Source organism: Pelodiscus sinensis, chromosome 2, assembly GCF_052426305.1.
Source record: "Pelodiscus sinensis isolate ZL-2025 chromosome 2, ASM5242630v1, whole genome shotgun sequence".
NCBI lineage: Eukaryota > Metazoa > Chordata > Testudines > Trionychidae > Pelodiscus > Pelodiscus sinensis.
This window is the reverse complement of record NC_143053.1, coordinates 72,533,874-72,551,852: the sequence shown is the minus strand read 5'-3', so window position 1 is coordinate 72,551,852 and position 17,979 is coordinate 72,533,874. Positions and strand designations below refer to the sequence as shown.

At 41.9% G+C, this 17,979-nt stretch overlaps 1 protein-coding gene across 24 annotated transcripts in view; it reads left to right on the top strand.

The window, feature by feature from the left end:
* The window catches only part of DTNA (dystrobrevin alpha), a 340,146-nt gene that overhangs the window by 228,685 nt on the left and 93,482 nt on the right, over positions 1 to 17,979 (top strand). For all 24 annotated transcript variants that reach the window (XM_075920737.2, XM_075920736.2, XM_075920735.2 and 21 more), the window contains 2 exons: positions 10,181 to 10,394; positions 17,673 to 17,758. In XM_075920737.2, coding sequence (XP_075776852.1) covers positions 10,181 to 10,394; positions 17,673 to 17,758 — 300 coding nt within the window. The remainder of the gene's footprint in view (positions 1 to 10,180; positions 10,395 to 17,672; positions 17,759 to 17,979) is intronic.

The following is a 17,979-nucleotide window of genomic DNA, read 5'->3' as shown; positions in this document are numbered from 1 at the left end:
GCTATTTCATAATAAGCTTATTCTTTTTCATAAGCAGGAGTTATCATTTCGAAATAATCAGCCCTTCATTTTGAAATAATGGGCTTGGTAGTGTGGATGCTCTGCTTGTTGTTTTGAAATAACTCCCTACTGTCGACTGGAGTTGAGTTACCAATGTCTGAGTTTGAATGTAGAATTTTCAACAGACATAAATTGATGCTGTATCCCTGGCCTGTATGGAACCATGCCGAGACCAGCAGAGAATTTTGGTCTAAATTCTGTCAGCTTCTGTAATACACAGGATTTCATGCATAAAAGTGCTATATAAAACTAAATTTGTTTCTATAGGGCAGGCATGTCCAAAGTCCGGCCCACGGGCCAATTGCGGCCCGCGGTTGTATTTAATACAGCCCCTGCTTCTCCCGGCTCCCTGGTGGTCCTTTCAACTGGCGCGCGCAGCGCGCCGCTTCGGACCGCGCTGCCGCCGCGGTCCTAGTCCCTGCCCTGTAGGGCACATCCAGAGCCCCGCTCCCCCGCTTGGCTATGGGTTTGCCCTGCCCCCGGACCGCCGTGAGGCCGGCGTGCCCTGCACTCTCCGACCCCGCGGGCCCTCTGCTTTGGGGCTGAGAGTGCAGGGACAGCCCCCGCTTCCTCCCCCTCTCCTGGCTTCCCGGCGCTCTTCTGAACTGGCGCGCGCAGCGTGCCGCTTCCGGCCACGCCGCCGCCGTCCATGGCGGCCACTGCGGTCCTAAAGCCTGCCATGTAGGGCACATCCACAGTCCTGCTCCCCCACTTGGCTGCGGGTTCGCCCTGCCCCCGTGCCGCCGTGAGGCCAGCGTGCCCTGCGCTCTCCGCCCGCCTCCGACCCTGCGGGCCCTCTGCCTTGGGGCTGAGAGTGCGGGGACGGACTCCGCAGCTGCTGAGGTCAGGAAATATCTCAGTATCTGTGATTGGCCCTGCGCACTGTCAGCTTCCTGGCGGGCTCAGGCACGTGGAGCTGCGAACAGGCCCGAGCTCATCATTAGACACTTCACCACAGACAGCCACAAAGGCAAGAGAATTCTTGTTGGGCAGTGTATTAGTGCAGTGTATTACTTGGGCAGTGTATTAAACCTCTGGCACTGCGCTCACATGATCCCTTCCCCTTCTGGTCAATTTAAAAAAATGGCGACTGTAAATAAGAGAAGGAAAGTTGACAGTGAGGGCCGCCGCTTCCAGGACAGGTGGAAAGTGGAATATTTCTTCACTGAAATACAGAATCACTGTGTTTGTCTGATATGCCAAGAGACTGTGGCTGTTTATAAGGAATTTAATGTCAAGAGACACTACCAGTCGAGACATAGCACATACGACAAGCTAACAGGGCACGACCGCAGTGAAAAGTTGAAGCAACTTGAAGCTGTTTTAATGTCACAACAGCAATTTTTCATAAGAGCCCGTGAGTCAAATGAAAATGCCACAAGGGTGAGCTATGAGGTGGCAACGTTAATTGCTAAAAATTGCAAATCTTTTGCTGAGGGTGACTTTATCAAAGAATGCGTTATGAAAATGGTTGAGAATATCTGTCCCGAGAAGAAGCAAGAGTTTGCCAACATTTGCCTGGCTCGTAACACTGTAGCACGGAGAATTGAAGAGATTTCATCAGATATTAAGAGACAGTTGACATCCAAAGGAGTGGATTTTGACTTCTTTTCAATAGCCTGTGATGAAAGCACGGACCTATCTGACACAGCTCAGTTGCTGATTTTTATGAGAGGGGTGGACGATGAAATGAATGTGACTGAAGAGCTACTTGACCTCCAGAGCCTTACGGACCAAACAAGAGGAAAAGATTTATTTGTTTCTGTTAGTTCCGCCATAGATGACATGAAACTGCCTTGGAACAAAGTTACTGGGATTATTACTGATGGGGCACCTGCCATGGTTGGTGAACGAAATGGATTATCAACCCTAATCTGTAACAAGGTGATCGAAGAAGGAGGCAAAGCTATTAAACTCCATTGTATCATTCATCAACAAGTTCTCTGTGCTAAACATCTCAAATATGATCATGTTATGAAACCGGTGCTAAAGACTATTAATTTTATTCGCTCTAAAGCCCTGTGCCACCGCCAGTTTAAACAGTTTCTACTGGACATCCAGGCTGAATACGAAGATGTTTTATATCACAACGATGTAAGATGGCTCAGTCGGGGGTCTGCACTGCAGCGTTTCTACTCTCTCAGAAAGGAAATCGGAGAATTCTTGGAAACAAAGGGACAACCAATGCGAGAACTGTCTGATCCTATTTGGCTGGCTGATTTGGGGTTTCTAGTTGACATAACAAAGCATCTGAATGTACTGAACACGAGTCTTCAGGGGAAAGATGCAGCGGTGAACCAGCTTTATTCACACCTCAAAGCCTTTGGGACAAAGCTGCAACTTTTCATAAGGCAGTTGTCACAAACACAGCCCAATACCATACATTTTTCAGCGTTGCAGGAAATAATGAACAGTTTTCCACAGGACAATATCAGTGCGCAAACGAGCAGGTATGCAGCAGACATTGCATCTCTGGCTGGGGAGTTTAAACGGCGCTTTCAGGATTTTGCAGCTATTGAAAAGGCGATCAGCCTTTTCTCCTCTCCATTCTCTGTTGACCCCGATGATGCTCCAGATCAGCTGCAGCTCGAGCTCATTGAGCTGCATTGTGACAGCGAGTTACGCAGTTGTCACCAACAGCTCTCTCTTGTGAACTTTTACCGCCAACTGGATAAGAGCCGGTTTCAAGAGATTCGAACATTGGCTAAGAAAATGCTGAGCTTGTTTGGCTCAACATATATGTGTGAGAAGACATTCTCTGCTATGAACTTTAACAAGAACCGCGTGAGGACAAGACTAAGTTACTCTCACCTGCGTGACATTTTGCGCATCAAAACCACTGCCTTTGAACCAGACCTAGCCTATGTGCTGCAGTCCAGATCTCAGTTTCACCCTTCACATTAGTGTAGGCAAGTTTTTTTTTCAATTGAGATGAATACATTGTAAAATCTCAGTTAATGTCAGTTGGTCTAAATCAGTTATAAATATATTTGGACACAACATGTATAGTTGGTGTTATGTTCCTGTTCATATTTTTTGAACTTAAAAGTTGATAATATGTAATGTACTTTACAATGTTCCTGACATATATTTCAGCTTCCTGGATTTTTTTTTCATCTGGCCTTCAGATATGAAAGGCAGAGTGATTTAACATGTGTTTAGATTTGTCATCCATGTGACGAAATGAAAAGTATGCCGTTTGCAATAAACTTTGCATAAAATAGTTAATTTGCATTTAATTTTAATGGTTCAAAGAATGTCAGGCAAAATGGTCGGCCCTCACGCATGTTCACTTCTTCAAATCTGGCCCTCTTTGAAAAAAGTTTGGACACCCCTGCTATAGGGCACCCTATTTGGTGATTTGGAGTTCCTGTCTCTATGAATCATAAATCCAAATTACTCATACGAGGCTGGTGTCTTTTTATTTGATATCTGATTTGGTTTTCTTTTTCTTGTTCGGTGAATTCGTTTGTTCAACTTGCTCGTTGTGACCTATACTTAATCTCCGGTAATAATGCTAGATGATTTGAAAACAAACCTCTGAGCCGAAATGGAGTAGAATTTGGCAAGCTAAGGTCATTGCTGCTGATTTGGCTATAAATTGTTCCCACTGCTATTTTATACCAATACATCCCATTATTTTTATTCCCCAATTTTCCCTGTTTCACCTTCCCACTTATTTGCTTCATCACCTGTTATTTCTTGTGAGTTAGATTAAGCTATTTGAGGCAGGGTATGTAATTTACTATATGTTTGTAATGTATTGTATTGCCTACCACATACATTATTTATACAAGCATTATTGTTAATAAACAAAGAAGGGCATTTATTTATCAGATGAAAGCTGGCAAGGGTAAAGTATTTAAAGTACTGGTCATACTGATAAGATTAAGATGGCATCATAATTATTATTTCAGGTAATGTGGAGTGGGATATAGGTTCTTTATTAATACACAGTTAGAAACCTGAGGTCTCATGTAATTAACTCTTATCCAGACAAGTAGTCTTATTGGGCTATTTGAACTAATAAAGATTAGCTGAACCACTTCCCAGACTATGCCATGACAGATCTGGGGATCTGTGAGGTAACATGCATTGTATTAATTGAATTCTATTTTATGGTATGTTTACTTTTGATCCTGTAGGATCCATCAAAACACGTTAATTACTAAAATTGGAACAATATGAAGATTAAACTGTACTTGGACTAGTTGGGAGGAAGTGAACAGCAGCCAGTAGTAGGCTGTTCATCTGCTTGTTCATCTCTGTCAGAATGAATTAGTAGTTTAATGAATTTCATTTACACTAACCATTAATTATCTTTAAAAGAACCAACTCCAGCTCTCCATGATTGTATTTATAAATATCTTTAATTGTGAGTTAAAATAACAAATAATAATCTCTCTCTGAAGTTCTGATGGTCACATTTTGCTTGGTCATTGACTGGAAAAATGATATAACAGAGATATAATGGTAACTGATAGTTTGGCCATTGATGGCAAAATTACATAAGTTTTCTTTTCATACTTGGGTGAATGAGGAATGATCTCCTTTTTAGATCAGTATCCATGCTGTTCACCATTCGTGAAGCCTTTTATGAAAGGGCTGTGAAAGATGCATGGTGCATAAACTTTGCATATTACTATTCTGCACATGGATGGTTGATATCAAGTTTTCTCCGGAGTGCCACTCATCTTTCTGTAGCACAAAAATATCGATAGTTATGAGGGCTATCAAACTATTTAAAATATATCATAATTAATTGCAAGATTTTTTTAAAAGTCATGATTAACTGAAGTTAAACAACAGATGCTACACTTGATTTTAGCCCTTAAAAGGACAAGTAAATATTTTGGATGTTTTTCTACATTTTTAAGCATATTTTTAAGAACATTATTCCAACTACAGTGTACAACACAAAGTGTATAGTATTCATCTTACATTATAACTTTTATTACAAATATTAGCATCATAGAAAAGATTAATAGTATTTTTCAGTTCTCATCCTATAAGAACTGTAGTGCAATCTCTTTATGGTGAAAGTGCAAATTACTAATATAGAATTATATTTTTTCCCCATAACTACACTCAGAAACAAAACAATGTAGAGCTTACCAATAGAAACATATAGTGACATAAGGCAGGTTAATAGATCCGGGCCCACCAGTATGGGGAGGGAAAGAGGCAGCTGCCCTAGGGCCCAGCAATTTAAAAGGGCCCAGAGCTCTTGGTCACCATTGTTGCTACAGTGGCAATGGCAGCAGCCGGAGCCCCAGGCCCTCTAAATTGCCACCAGAGCCCCACATGGGCATGTGCCAGGCAGTGCTGATGGGCTGGCTGGAGGAGCCTAGCCCCCAGCTCCTTCTGGGGTTCCACAGCCATGCCCCCCTACCCCTTGCCCAGGGCCCAGCAAAGTCTAAGCATATCTGGCATGTAAATACATTGCAGACTGACATTCTAGGCTTCAGGGCAGATTAACTCTTCTGGGGTTCCAGGGGATTTTGTGCCCCCCTAGGCTCTGAGGTAGGGCCAAAAATGAGGAATCCAGTGTGTGGGACAGAGCTGCCTGCGAGTGGGATATGGATGGGGGTACAGAATCTGAGTGGGAAGTAGGATACAGGAGCAAGCTGGGTGGAGGTGTCCGGCCAGGAGGGAGGAGGCAGAAGCAGTGTGCTGGATGGTGCCTGGCCAAGGGACAGGGTGCTAGTGGGGGTCTGGACAGGGGGGAGGGGCAGGAACAGCTTAGCTGGTACCTGGAGGTCTCCAGGGACCATGATCTCTAGGGCAGGATCTGCAGGCAGCTCTGGAAGAAGCACACATGTAGCTCCTTTAAAAAATCCAGCCCACTCCGGATCCTGCACCACCATCTTAACTATGCCCCCTCTCCCCCCTCCCCCGCAGCCTCCTCAGAGCATGGGGAAGGAAGGGAAGACAAGAAAATGAATGCTATTGTGGGGAGGGGGGAGCACGCAGTTTCTTGTCTTTCCTTCCTTCCCCCTACTGCCTTCCTCCCTTCCTGTAGTATGGGGAGGGGGGAAGTCCCGAGGCTCCGCACCAGATCCAGCTTCGCAGGAAGTGTGCGTGCTGCTCCTCCCCTTCCCACAACAGTGTGTGCAATTCCTGAGAAGCCAGATCTGGCGCAGAGCCTCAGGAGCCCCTGACCCCTCACTGTAGGAAGCCAGAGCTAGCTCCATTTTTGCAGGGGATGGGAGGCTGTAGCACCAGTGCGGGCTCCTCATTGCGGCGGGGTGGGGGGGAAAAAGGGGAGCTGGGAACACTGCCTCACGATCAACCGGCAGTGCCCCCACAATCAACTAGTCAATTGCGATCAACTGGTTGGTGACCACTAGTATATAGTAAGAAGATTAATTCCACCTAATTTATGTGTTCTAAGCCCACTTATCCCATAATTTGGTATCTTGCTTTCTATTGTCTGCCTTCCCCCCACACCCCATTACTGGGCCGGAGTAAAAAATAAAAAAAGTACTTTTAGATAGTTCCATCTCCTTGACCCTCAAGTGGCCTAGCATCTGGCTCCCTCGTTTGTTCCCCACTCTGACTCTAGCAGTCAGATTTAAGTACAGTAGACTTCCGATAATCCGGAACCTATAGGACCTAGATAGTGCCGGATTATCAGATATGCCGTACTATCAGGAGGTACTATAAAATGGTTATATATACACTGTATACATTATATACTGTATATAAAGTGTTCTCAACCCTTTTTATTGTACATACTGTATACAGTATACTGTAATGTTTTCGTTTTTTTAAGCCTTTTTTACCCTTTTTGCTCAGTTCAGCTGCTGCCGCTGTTACCTTGTGACTCATTTTTTGCCGAAGCTCACTCACTAGGCTCTTGCCATTTTGATGCCGGACTATCAGGAGTGCCGGACTATTGGATGCCAGACTATTGGAGTTTTACTGTACTAGTCATGTCATCAGACTTGTCCTTAGATTTACTACATCCCCTGACACGAGCTGCACTTAGGGGTGGCTGATTATCTGAAGAGAAGGGTGCTTCTTTTAAAACAGGTTGACTTTACCGTGGTGTTAGGCCAGTTGGGAGGTCCAGATAAAAGGGACTTGGGATCCATCCCAATACTTCTATTGGAGGATAGGTGGCAAGAGCATCAGAAAGAATGAGCGTCCAGCTGTGTGTTCTGTCTGCCTCTGAGAAGGTCACGTATACAGGTTTTTATGTATTGCAAAGATCTAAGATACCAGCTAGCTCTGACTGCGGAACTGCATCATGCAACCTTTCCCAGTTTGCTGCTAACATATGGCAAGTGAAGCAGGATGATTCTTTGCCTAATACATACCAGGAAGTTTTGCTGTCTCCACCTTGCATTCTGTACCTTTCCTCCATTGGCATTACAACACGTGCAAATGGGAGCAGAGCACCATAGATGCTATTATAGAAAGTAGAAATAAATCCTCTCATACAAAAGAAAGACATATTGACCATTCAAAGAGGGGTTGGGCTATGTCATTATCCATAATAACAGGCATTTCTTCCAGGGTGCAAATGTACCTCATTATACTGTAAGATAGAAGGGCAATGCTACATTTATCACTGTAATAAAATAATCCATACTGTACTTGTACCTTTACTCTGTGCATCTTCTGAAATATTAACCATTCAGTTGGGATACAAATACTAATAAGGCTAAGAACAGCTGGAATCGTACTTCGAACTCAGATTAGGAGAAAAGATATACAGTAAACTTCCGATAATCCGGCACCTTTAGGACCCAGCGGGTGCCGGATTATCAAATATGCCGGTCTATCGGAAGGGGGGGCTATGAGGGGTGTGGAGTGGGGTGGGGGGAGGTGCCATCCCAGACCCCTTATAGCCCCCCCTTCCGATAGTCCGGCTCTGCCCCAGGTGTCCCCGATTCAGCAGATGCTGGTCAGTTTCAGCAGCGGCTGAATCGGGGACGCCTGCGGCAGAGCAGCTGGGGTACTGCCGAGTTGGTCCAGTAGTGCCGCCCCTCAGCGCTGCGAGACCAACCTGGCAGCACCCCAGCTGCTTTTGGGGATGCCTGGGGCAGAGCAGCTGGAGTGCTGCCAGGTTGGTTCCGCAGCCCTGAGGGGCGGCGCTATGGGAATAAACCGCCAGCACCCCAGCTGTTCTTTCCCCAGTTTCCCCGATTCAGCTGCTGGTCAGTTTCAGCAGCGGCTGAATCGTGGAAGCCAGGCGCAGAGCAGCTCCAGTTGTCCGGCTGCCCGGAGCACTTCCGGGTTTCCGATGGTGCCGGACCATGAGGAGTGCCGGAGCATTGGATGCCGGACCAATGGAGTTTTACTGTATTGGCATTGAAAAGATTCAGAAAAGGGCAACACAAATTATTAGGGGTTTGGAACGAGTCGCATATGAAGAGAGATTAAAAAGACTTGGACTTTTCATTTTAGAAAAGAGGAGACTAAGGGGGGGAGATATGACAGCAGTCTTATAAAACCATGACTGGAATTGAAAAAGTGAATCAGGAAAAAATTAATTTGTCTATTCCCACAATATAAAAACTAGGGGTCACCAAATGAAATTAATAGGCAGTAGGTTTAAAACAAACAAAAGGAAGTTTTTCTTCATTCAGCGCGTAGTCAACCTGTGGAACTTCTTGCCAGAGGATGTGGTGAAGACTAGGACTTTTAACATGGTTCAAAAAAGCTAGCTAGATTCACGGAGGTTAGATCCGTCAATGGCTATTATCCACGATAGGTAGGAATGGTGTCCCTAGCCTCTGTTTGTCTGGAAATGGATGGCAGGAGAGGGATTACGTGATGTTTTCCTGTTGTTCCCTCCCTTTGAGGCATCTGGTATTGGCCACTGTCGGCAGACAGATACTGGGATAGATGGACCTTTGGTCTGACCCAGTATGGCTGTTCTTATGGATGAATCCAGAGATTCGAACTAGATCAGTTTTTGAAAACATATTCAATGATCTTCCACAGCTATAAATTTTGACATGTAATTATCTTAATTATGGCATCATAATATTAACATACACACATGTTTTTCCCTCTGACACTAAATGTTGGATATTTTGACATTTAAACTACTCTCATGAAAAGACGGAGTCATAGAGTTTAGATTGGGCAGGGAAGCTAAAGAGACAGAAAACATTTACAAAACACTTGGCAAATGAATTTAAGAGAATGAAATATTGTTTGAAGATCTGTGCTACATCTTTTCTTTTTTAAATGATAATTTAATCTGTCCAAATGTAATTATGCTCTATTTTGTAAAGCACTTTGACTCTGGTGTAAGTTGCTGGACAGGATTTTCAAAAGTGACTAAGTGAGTTTGAAAGTCAATGTGAGCTAAGTAATGGACTTTCTTAAGAGCCTTTTAAAATCCCACCAGCTCTGTAACTTAATAAGAATACAGGTTGAACCTCCCTGGTCCAGCATCATCAAACCAGGGAATTTGCCAGACCAGGGAAGTCAATGCAGCCTGGGGTTCCGCTTTCCTCTACCCAACTGCGGCTTTCCTCTATCCAACTGCTGTCACGGGCTCTGCTTTCCTCCAGCCACCCCGCTGCCCCGATTTCCCCAGGCAGCTGCTAAGACTGCTTTCCCTTGATGGCTCCTCTGCCACCCCAGATGGCTCTGCTTGCCCCCAGTCACCTAGTCCAGCAATGCTCCTGGCCCCAGCCCAGTGGTTTGTCTCCATGAGTGCTCCCACAGGGTCACTAACGATGCCGGAAGTGGAAGTTCAGTTTAAAAAGGTTCAACCTGTAATTATCAAGCTGCTACTCATAAAGCTATGACTGAGGAAAACACTTAAGCAGGTGCTTAATTTCTGTGTAACTAATGGGGCTTAAATTAACACGTAAGTGCTTTTCCTATTTTGGAGCCACACACAGAACTTTGAATGACATCTCAGCTAACCTAACATTTTATATATAATTATTTTTATTAGCAGATTTGAAATTTTCCTTGCTCCTTTCTCCTGATTGGATTAAATGCCAAAGATGGAAAGAAATGTTTTTATACATAAAATATCACCTGAACTATGTGTACTATGCCCAGGTACTAGTTCATGAGTTGATTTGGGGCTGGGTTTTTTTTATATGTATATGTGAGTATCTGATGATTGTTCTTAAATTGCACATAGTACATCTGGTGGACATTTGGAACATTATAGAAGCATTGCGAGAAAATGCATTAAACAACTTGGACCCAAACATAGAATTGAATGTGGCTCGTCTGGAAGCTGTGCTTTCAACTATTTTTTACCAGCTCAACAAACGGATGCCAACTACTCACCAGATCAATGTAGAGCAATCCATCAGCTTACTGCTCAACTTCCTGCTAGCAGCCTTCGATCCGTAAGTTGACTTCTACTATCAGTATATGTGCCTCTTTTTCCTGATGAGTGGAAGGATTTTTGTCTGTTGTGTCACTTTAAAAAACAGATACGAAATTAAAATTTCTATCCAAATTAATAAAAAAATAAATAGAGTGAATACTGCAAGGGGAGCTGGAGTAAAGGAGCTAGGTTCTGATCTCATTTATACTTAGGGCCCTACCAAATTCTCAGCCATGCAAAACACATCATGGACCATGACATCTGGTCGCCTCCCATGAAATCTGGCCTTTTTTGTACTTTTACCCCATATTATACAGATTTCACCGGGGGGGTCCTGACCCATTTTTCAGATTGGGGGTCCTGACCCAAAAGACTGTTGCAGAGGACATTACAAGGTTATTTTAGGAGGTAATTATATTACCTTACCATGCCACACTTACTTTGTGCTGCTGCTGCAGTAGCTCTACCTTCAGAGCTAGGATCCCAGCAAGCAGCCACCTCTCTCCAGCTGCCAAGCTCTGAAGGTAGCGCTGCCGCCAACAGCAGCACAGAAGTAAGTATAGCAGTACCACAACCCCTCCCTAAGATAACCTTGTGACCTTCACACAATTCTTTTTTGATAAAGACCCCTACAATTACAGCATAGTGAAATTTTAGATTTAAATAGCTAAAATCATGACATTTATCATTTTTTTTAAATCCTATGACTGCGAAATTGACCAAAATGGACCATGAATTTGGCAGGGCCCTGTTGTTACTCTTGATATAATTGAGTATTTCTGGTATATTTCACAGAGTTACTCCAGACTTACTCAGCTTTAAATGTAAATAGAATTACTCACAGAGCAGAGTGATGCCACGTTTAATTGGCATTACTATGTATTGAAATATCAGAGATGGGAAACTACTGTAATGATTATATGTTATTAACGTAAGTTTCTGACCCCTTATTTAGAGAGAACTATTTTTGCTGCAGTTTTCCTGGTTCCTGGTATTGCAGCCAGTTTTAAGATCATGAAGAAATAAGATAAGGATAAGGAGATGGAATAAAATTAAATGTTGTTTCTTACTATCTGAACCATGTGTCAAAATACCTGAGTACAACAGGGGTGAACTCAAGATGAAGACAAGTTCCTAACTTAACATTATAGATGAGTAGGTAGTGTAAAAATATATATTATGGGTTACTGAATGCAGAGACATCAATATGTTATTGCCATTCTTAAAAGCATCTGAATAGCTTGAATTCTCAAAACAGCTTTTTAGTTTGATACATGCAAATTGCCTATTACCACTTCATCATTTATATTTTGAAAATATACCAGCTAAAAACATTGTTTGAGAAGCCCTAAAATAAGTATCTCCCCCTTCCCGCTCTGCCGGACTCGATGGACTTCTTGCTTGGTATTGTGCACCTTTTGAGAGCCAGATCAACGGGTATGGCATAGTCACCATGGTAACAGCTTGGGGGACAGGCAGTTGTTCCACATGACAGAGCTGCAGAGGCACAGTGTGTCTGTATTTTACCTCCCCTCTCAAAGGAAAAAATGTCAATAGGTTGTGAAACTGTAGCCTTCTGGATTTTTTAAGGGGCAATAAAACATGTAATGGAGTGTTTTAATTAATGAAAAAACCTGAATTCGTTACTTGACATGGAAAGCAAAGCAAAGCACCTGAACACACGTACTGGGAGGCGCTGCATGTAAATTGCACAGGTGTAACAGTTAACTTGAACTAAGGACTTAGTTCGAGTTAACATTTGACTGCCGTGTGTAGCCGCGGGCAGTTAGTTTGGACTAGGGGGATTTAAAAATGGTGCCCAGACGGGAAGATGCAAATAAAGCTTGGGATATTTAAATCCCGGGCTTCATTTGCAACTTCAAATGCCTACATTAGCCTCCCTAGTTCGAACTAGGGTGCTAGTGTAGACATACCCTTGGAGGCACACTGTGATGGTACCAGTAGGGGCAGGATTTTTGCCATAAATGCCTGAGCACAGAAATGCACAGTTCAGTCAGTTTGGGGGAAAAAACTGGTGTAATACTGCTTTTATGTATGCTCTAAAATGCAGTAGAAGACAATAAGGCTTGGTAAAATCTTGACAGAAGTTTTGAGACATAATTTGAGGGGCTTTGGTTTCACCCCCTCTTTGAACAAATGTCTTTTCTAGAATTAGAGTCACTCTGTGGAGAAGCTCAATACCTGTTCTGAAAGCAGCTTCTCATTTGCCCTTCCATTCAGAGTTGCAAAATGTTAAATTCTCTGCTTTCTCCAGCTTTGTTAATCCGTGCAATTTATATAGTCCTGCTACCCATTAAAACAGAAGGAAGGCCTGCAAAACGTGCTGTTCAGAGATGTGGCCATTAAACACATTGCTCAGCTGAATGAAAGAGCTCAGCTTGATTCCAATTAATTTCCTTACTGAAATATTTCTGAAAAAGGAAACTCTTAATTATAAGCTGTGACAGTTCAGAGTTCACTGTCATAATTAAGGTATTAAACGCTCCCATAAATATTTGAAGAAATTCTGCTCCCCTAGTGATACTCTAGTTTTAAAGCCTATGTTTCATGTCTCATCAATTATAAAATCAGAGTTTGTGAGTCCCTCTAATGAGATACATTTATTGTATTTCTAATTATATGGAAGATGCTAGTTTATTTTTCTCTTGTTCTCTGCATTAGACTTTTTTATTTTCTTTATGGCAATTTAAGCATCAGTACAGGTGGATAGCTTAACAGGTGTCAGTGCAGCTCATTTGATACTGGTTGATCCCCTCAAGTCCAACACCCTCAGGACCTGATCAGTGCTGAACCAGAGAATTTGTCGAACCAGAGGAGATCAATATTGTTTAGCAGCATTGCCAACATTTCCACTGCTTACTGGGCTCTTAGAAGATACTTAAGGGTAAATTAGAGCTAAATAACAGCACAGACTATAAATAAACTTTATGGGACTATAGGAAGCTTGGCCACACCCATGATAAGTGAACATTTGGCAAATTAAAATCATGCCGGACCACAGATGTTGCCATACCAAAGCGTGCCAAACTAGACAGGTTCAACTGTACTACTCATACCTGGACCAGAGGGATGCAGTCTCAAGTCCTGGACCAGGACCTTGCCTCATACTCATTGTTGGTGTTACAGTTCAGTACTTAGGGGCCTCTTTGTGTTAAAAAGAGGACCTTCTGTTCCACTCTAGTGATATAAGCAAGTGGGAATTTTTCCAGCACTAGGAAATACCCCTAGTTCCAGCATTCCCTGATCTCAGTAATCTTTGTGTACTGTAGTTAAGCATGTATAGGCTACTATGTATGAAACGTTTGGGGGATACCTTTTAATATGAAAAGTACTACAGGAAACCCTCCCCATTTTTGGTGGCTGTATTCCTGACACCACTGTGAATGGCGAAATTCACAAATACTGGGAACCATGGCTCCTGGCAAGCTTCTGAACTCACCATGGAGGCTGGGAGTTGTGGAGGTTGGGAGACACAGGGAACTCACCGTGGCAGCTGGGGAAACCAGGGGCTGGGACCCATGGAGAATTCCCTGTCACTCCTGTCCCCTCCCACCTCCTGTAGGCCAGGAAAGGAGAGCCCCATGAATATGCAGAACTGTGAATAGCAATTCCACAAATTGCAAGGGTCTCCTGTATTCAAAAATCTTTTTTGTTCTCTATTCTTTCTGCTGGTAAAAATTGTAAGTCTCTTTCTGTTAGTCAGCCTGGGATATTTTATGAACACTTTGGCTGAGGCACCCTGAATTCTGTCCATATCTGCATGATGGTTGAGGTATTTGCTTTTATGTAGCAGCACTTTACTCAAGAGACCCTAATACTGCTAATAGAGAGGAGCTATGTACTACACAGCCGAGGTGCCTAGGACATTTCTGGGCCATGGGACTTTGGAAAGTCCTAGATCCCGTTATCATGTCCAGTCATTAGTCTTATGTGTGGGTGTGCATATATATAATAAACCTTAGTGGGCAAATTGAATTTACATTGGCTCTAGTTTATTTATGAATACATATGACATACAAAATAGTATCAGAACAAATCAAATCAAACTAAAAGATTAAAAACATACATGTAATATATTCCTTTCCCACCTCCCCGGCTCCTGTGTGGGAAAAGGCTCCGTTGCTGGAGTGGAAACCTGAAGGCTAACTGATGTGCCTGCCATTCAAAAAAAACCTCCTGTAGGTAAATAAAATTAAACCTATTGGGGAAATATAGCTAAATCTAGTGTATTTCCACATGGTTATTTCTTCACGTAGCTTCTTCATTATCACTTTAGAAATGCAATTGCTTCCACTTAGCATTAATGTTTGCTACATTTAACAAGTATTTTAAAACAGATGAACATCTCTGTGTCAAAGATTGAGAGTAAAAAACTTAACAAAGGGCTATAAGATGTCACACAAAAGAAATGGTAACAGAATACACATAGTGAACTAGATCCTCAGCTGGTAGATAATCAATCGAGCTACACTAAATGGGTGCATCTAGACTACACTGGCCGCTTGAATTTGCGCAAGAGCACTGACTTTGTAATGTACAAAATCAGTGCTTCTTGCACGAATACTTTCAAACTCCCGCTCGGGAAAAAGCACCCTTGCGCAAGAATACTTGTGCAAGAGGGCCAGTGTAGACAGGGAAGAACTGTTTTGCGCAAAAAAGCCCCAATGGCTAAAATGGCGATCGGGGCTTTCTTGCACAAAATCGCATCTAGACTGGCCATGGATGCTTTTGCACAAAAGCATCTGTGCCAATCTAGATCCTCTTTTGCGGAAATACTTTTAACGGAAAAACTTTTCCGTTAAAAGTATTTCCACAAAATCATGTCAGTCTAGACGCAGTCACTGAGAGTCTGGTCCACTGTCAGTAAAAAATGAAAAAGACAGAACTGTGGGAAATGAACAGGTTTCACATATGATTTAATCTTTTGAAATTGGATAAAGAAATAGTACAACAGCCAGAATGCAAAGAGAACATGAACATAAAAACAGCATTGAAGACTATCAGGGATTGCTATTCATGTGTCCCTTATGTTTTAAACACTGCCAGAGTGAAATCATTTCACTTTGTGCGCTGCTTCTCTCTCTCTCTCTCTTTCCAAAAGAAGGAAATGTTTCTACAGATTGTTAAAACAATGTTGTCCTATTTAGACACTGATCTATAAGTGAAAAAGTGGATGACACTGTAAAGATTGTTTTGTTAACCGAGTCTTAAGAAATGCCAAGCAGCCAATCCCTTTGAAAACTTTGAGTTCTCCTGGGCAGAAAGGACACAGCACATTTTAATATGCTAAATTGAGAGGATTTCTATGGGACAACAGGATAGTAGTGTGCTGTTAATAACCAAAATAAAACAAGAGTTATGTACACATGCTGCTCAGATTTGGGAGTAAGCAGAGGGACACAGTTGTGGGGACTATGTATTCAGAAATAAGGCATACTTTTCATTCTAGCAAATATAATTTATTCCATTCCGGTCATGACTGGCAAGCAATAAAGCTATTCCAAAGCAATTAAAATAGTCATATAATTTTTAATATCCAGAGCCATAATCCTTATACATAGATTTAGCTTGTGGAGTCTAGACAGACACCTTGTGGAGTAGTCTCTAATGGAGCATAGAGTGGAGGTCAGAGAACATCTAGTTGCACAGAGTGACAGAGACTCTCATGGCTTCGCTCTGCCACCCTCATACTGAGTAGTACACGGCTCCATTATTAGTCCCATTGATGGGACTCAGAAAGAAAAATGGGTTTGTTGTGCTGTAAAATTGAAAAGTATTGGCTGACAGTGAAACAACCATTATCTTTTTTTTATTAGGATGAGAACATGCTCTCAATGACTTAGTTAAACAGAGAGATAGGAACCGATTAAACATCTCCACGGATAATAGGTAAAAGCTGCCCCAACATAATTTATATCTTAGCTGCCCTGAGGGAAGGTGCTGAGAAATCAAAAGAAAATGTAAATTTGAAAAATTTGATACCAAAAAAATTAATACATAAAAGGAGGAATTTATTATTTTTAGTGAGGTTTTTCCATTTTAGCACGTTCATGCTTCTGCTTATGGTAGCATAATTCCTTTGAACAACTTGTGCCATGTTTTTCTCCTATCAAGGGAAAGTGATTTTAGAACTTAAAGCAGAGGGCCTTATAACGAAGATGGACGATACTGGCTCAGAAACTGGAATATGTTAAAGTTTCTGTATGATAAATAATCACGAGATGGCTGCAGGATAATTGGAATGGAAATGGGGCAATTGAGTTTGGCCTTAAAATGGTTCCATGAAAAGATCAACGATTCCTAAAATTGTGTATATTGTATACAGATGCTGCAATGCACAAACTTGTTACTTCCAAGGAAGAAAGAGATCCTTATGATCTGACTGGGACATGACTAGATGTGTAGGAAAATTATTTCTAAATCATTTTTCTTATATTGGATAGTCTTGTATATGTTAAACAGAGTTAAATAGAACAGGATTTGTTTGAAATGAAATATATTAAATGCTTAACTCCTCGGTGTAACCCATGAATTGTGTCATCATTCCTGCAGGGAAAAGTGTGGAATCCTTTGTGGCCATATGGAGCTAGTAAAATCCTGTATAGTATAGTCAGTGCTTTAGAATAATAAAATCTGGCATTACCCAAGGGTTGGATTGAAAGGAGGCTTTTCTTGACTATAAAATAATTTCAACATAGGACCTCATCCAAAGTCCATAGAAAATAAATGATCTGCTGTTGATTTCAGTGGGGTTTTGATTGCACGATAGTATCCATATTTTAACTAAGTGCCCTCTAAAATTGCATGTGACTCAGAGGTATCATTGAAAAGTCAAATGGTTTGGAACCATTAATTTGTACAAAAGCTGTGTTCTTAAGCCCTTACCCTCATCCTCCTTTCCTAGCATAGCGGGGCCCTGATTTTGATTGGGACCTTTGAGCACTATAATAACAACAATAAATAATAACAGTAATTCATAATAATAAACTTAATTCATGATGTGCTAACCAGCATTCAAACTTTGCTCTGATAAACTTAATATTAAAATGCTCGGTGTCGCTGTTCTTTGATGGTCTCTGATGGCTTCACAGAGGAATCTGCCATTGTATGGTCTCTTAAAAGAAAACAGATATCTAAAAAGAAAAATACATTAATCTATGTATCTGCTTATAATATGTGTATGATGCATTATGTCATGTCAAGGAGATGCACATAAAATGTACAGTCATACTATTAAGATCATGCCATTTAACAATTTTTTATTATTATTTAACAGGGAAGGACATGGTAAAATTTCAGTTTTTGCTGTCAAAATGGCTTTGGCAACTCTTTGTGGAGGAAAGATCATGGACAAATTAAGATGTAAGTCTTGTTTTCTCTGTCAGTTCATCATGTATTTGGCATGATAACAAATTTTGTCAGAATGGTAGTCACCTGATGGGATTGGTGTGTGTTTATATTTGGTGGCAGTTGGATGTTCCTGAAACAGTTTGGATAAATCCAGTTTAGTGTTTGGAAGGACTCTCAAACATGTTTTATATTTTGGGAGCCAGATCACATATATAATTCTGATGAACACAATA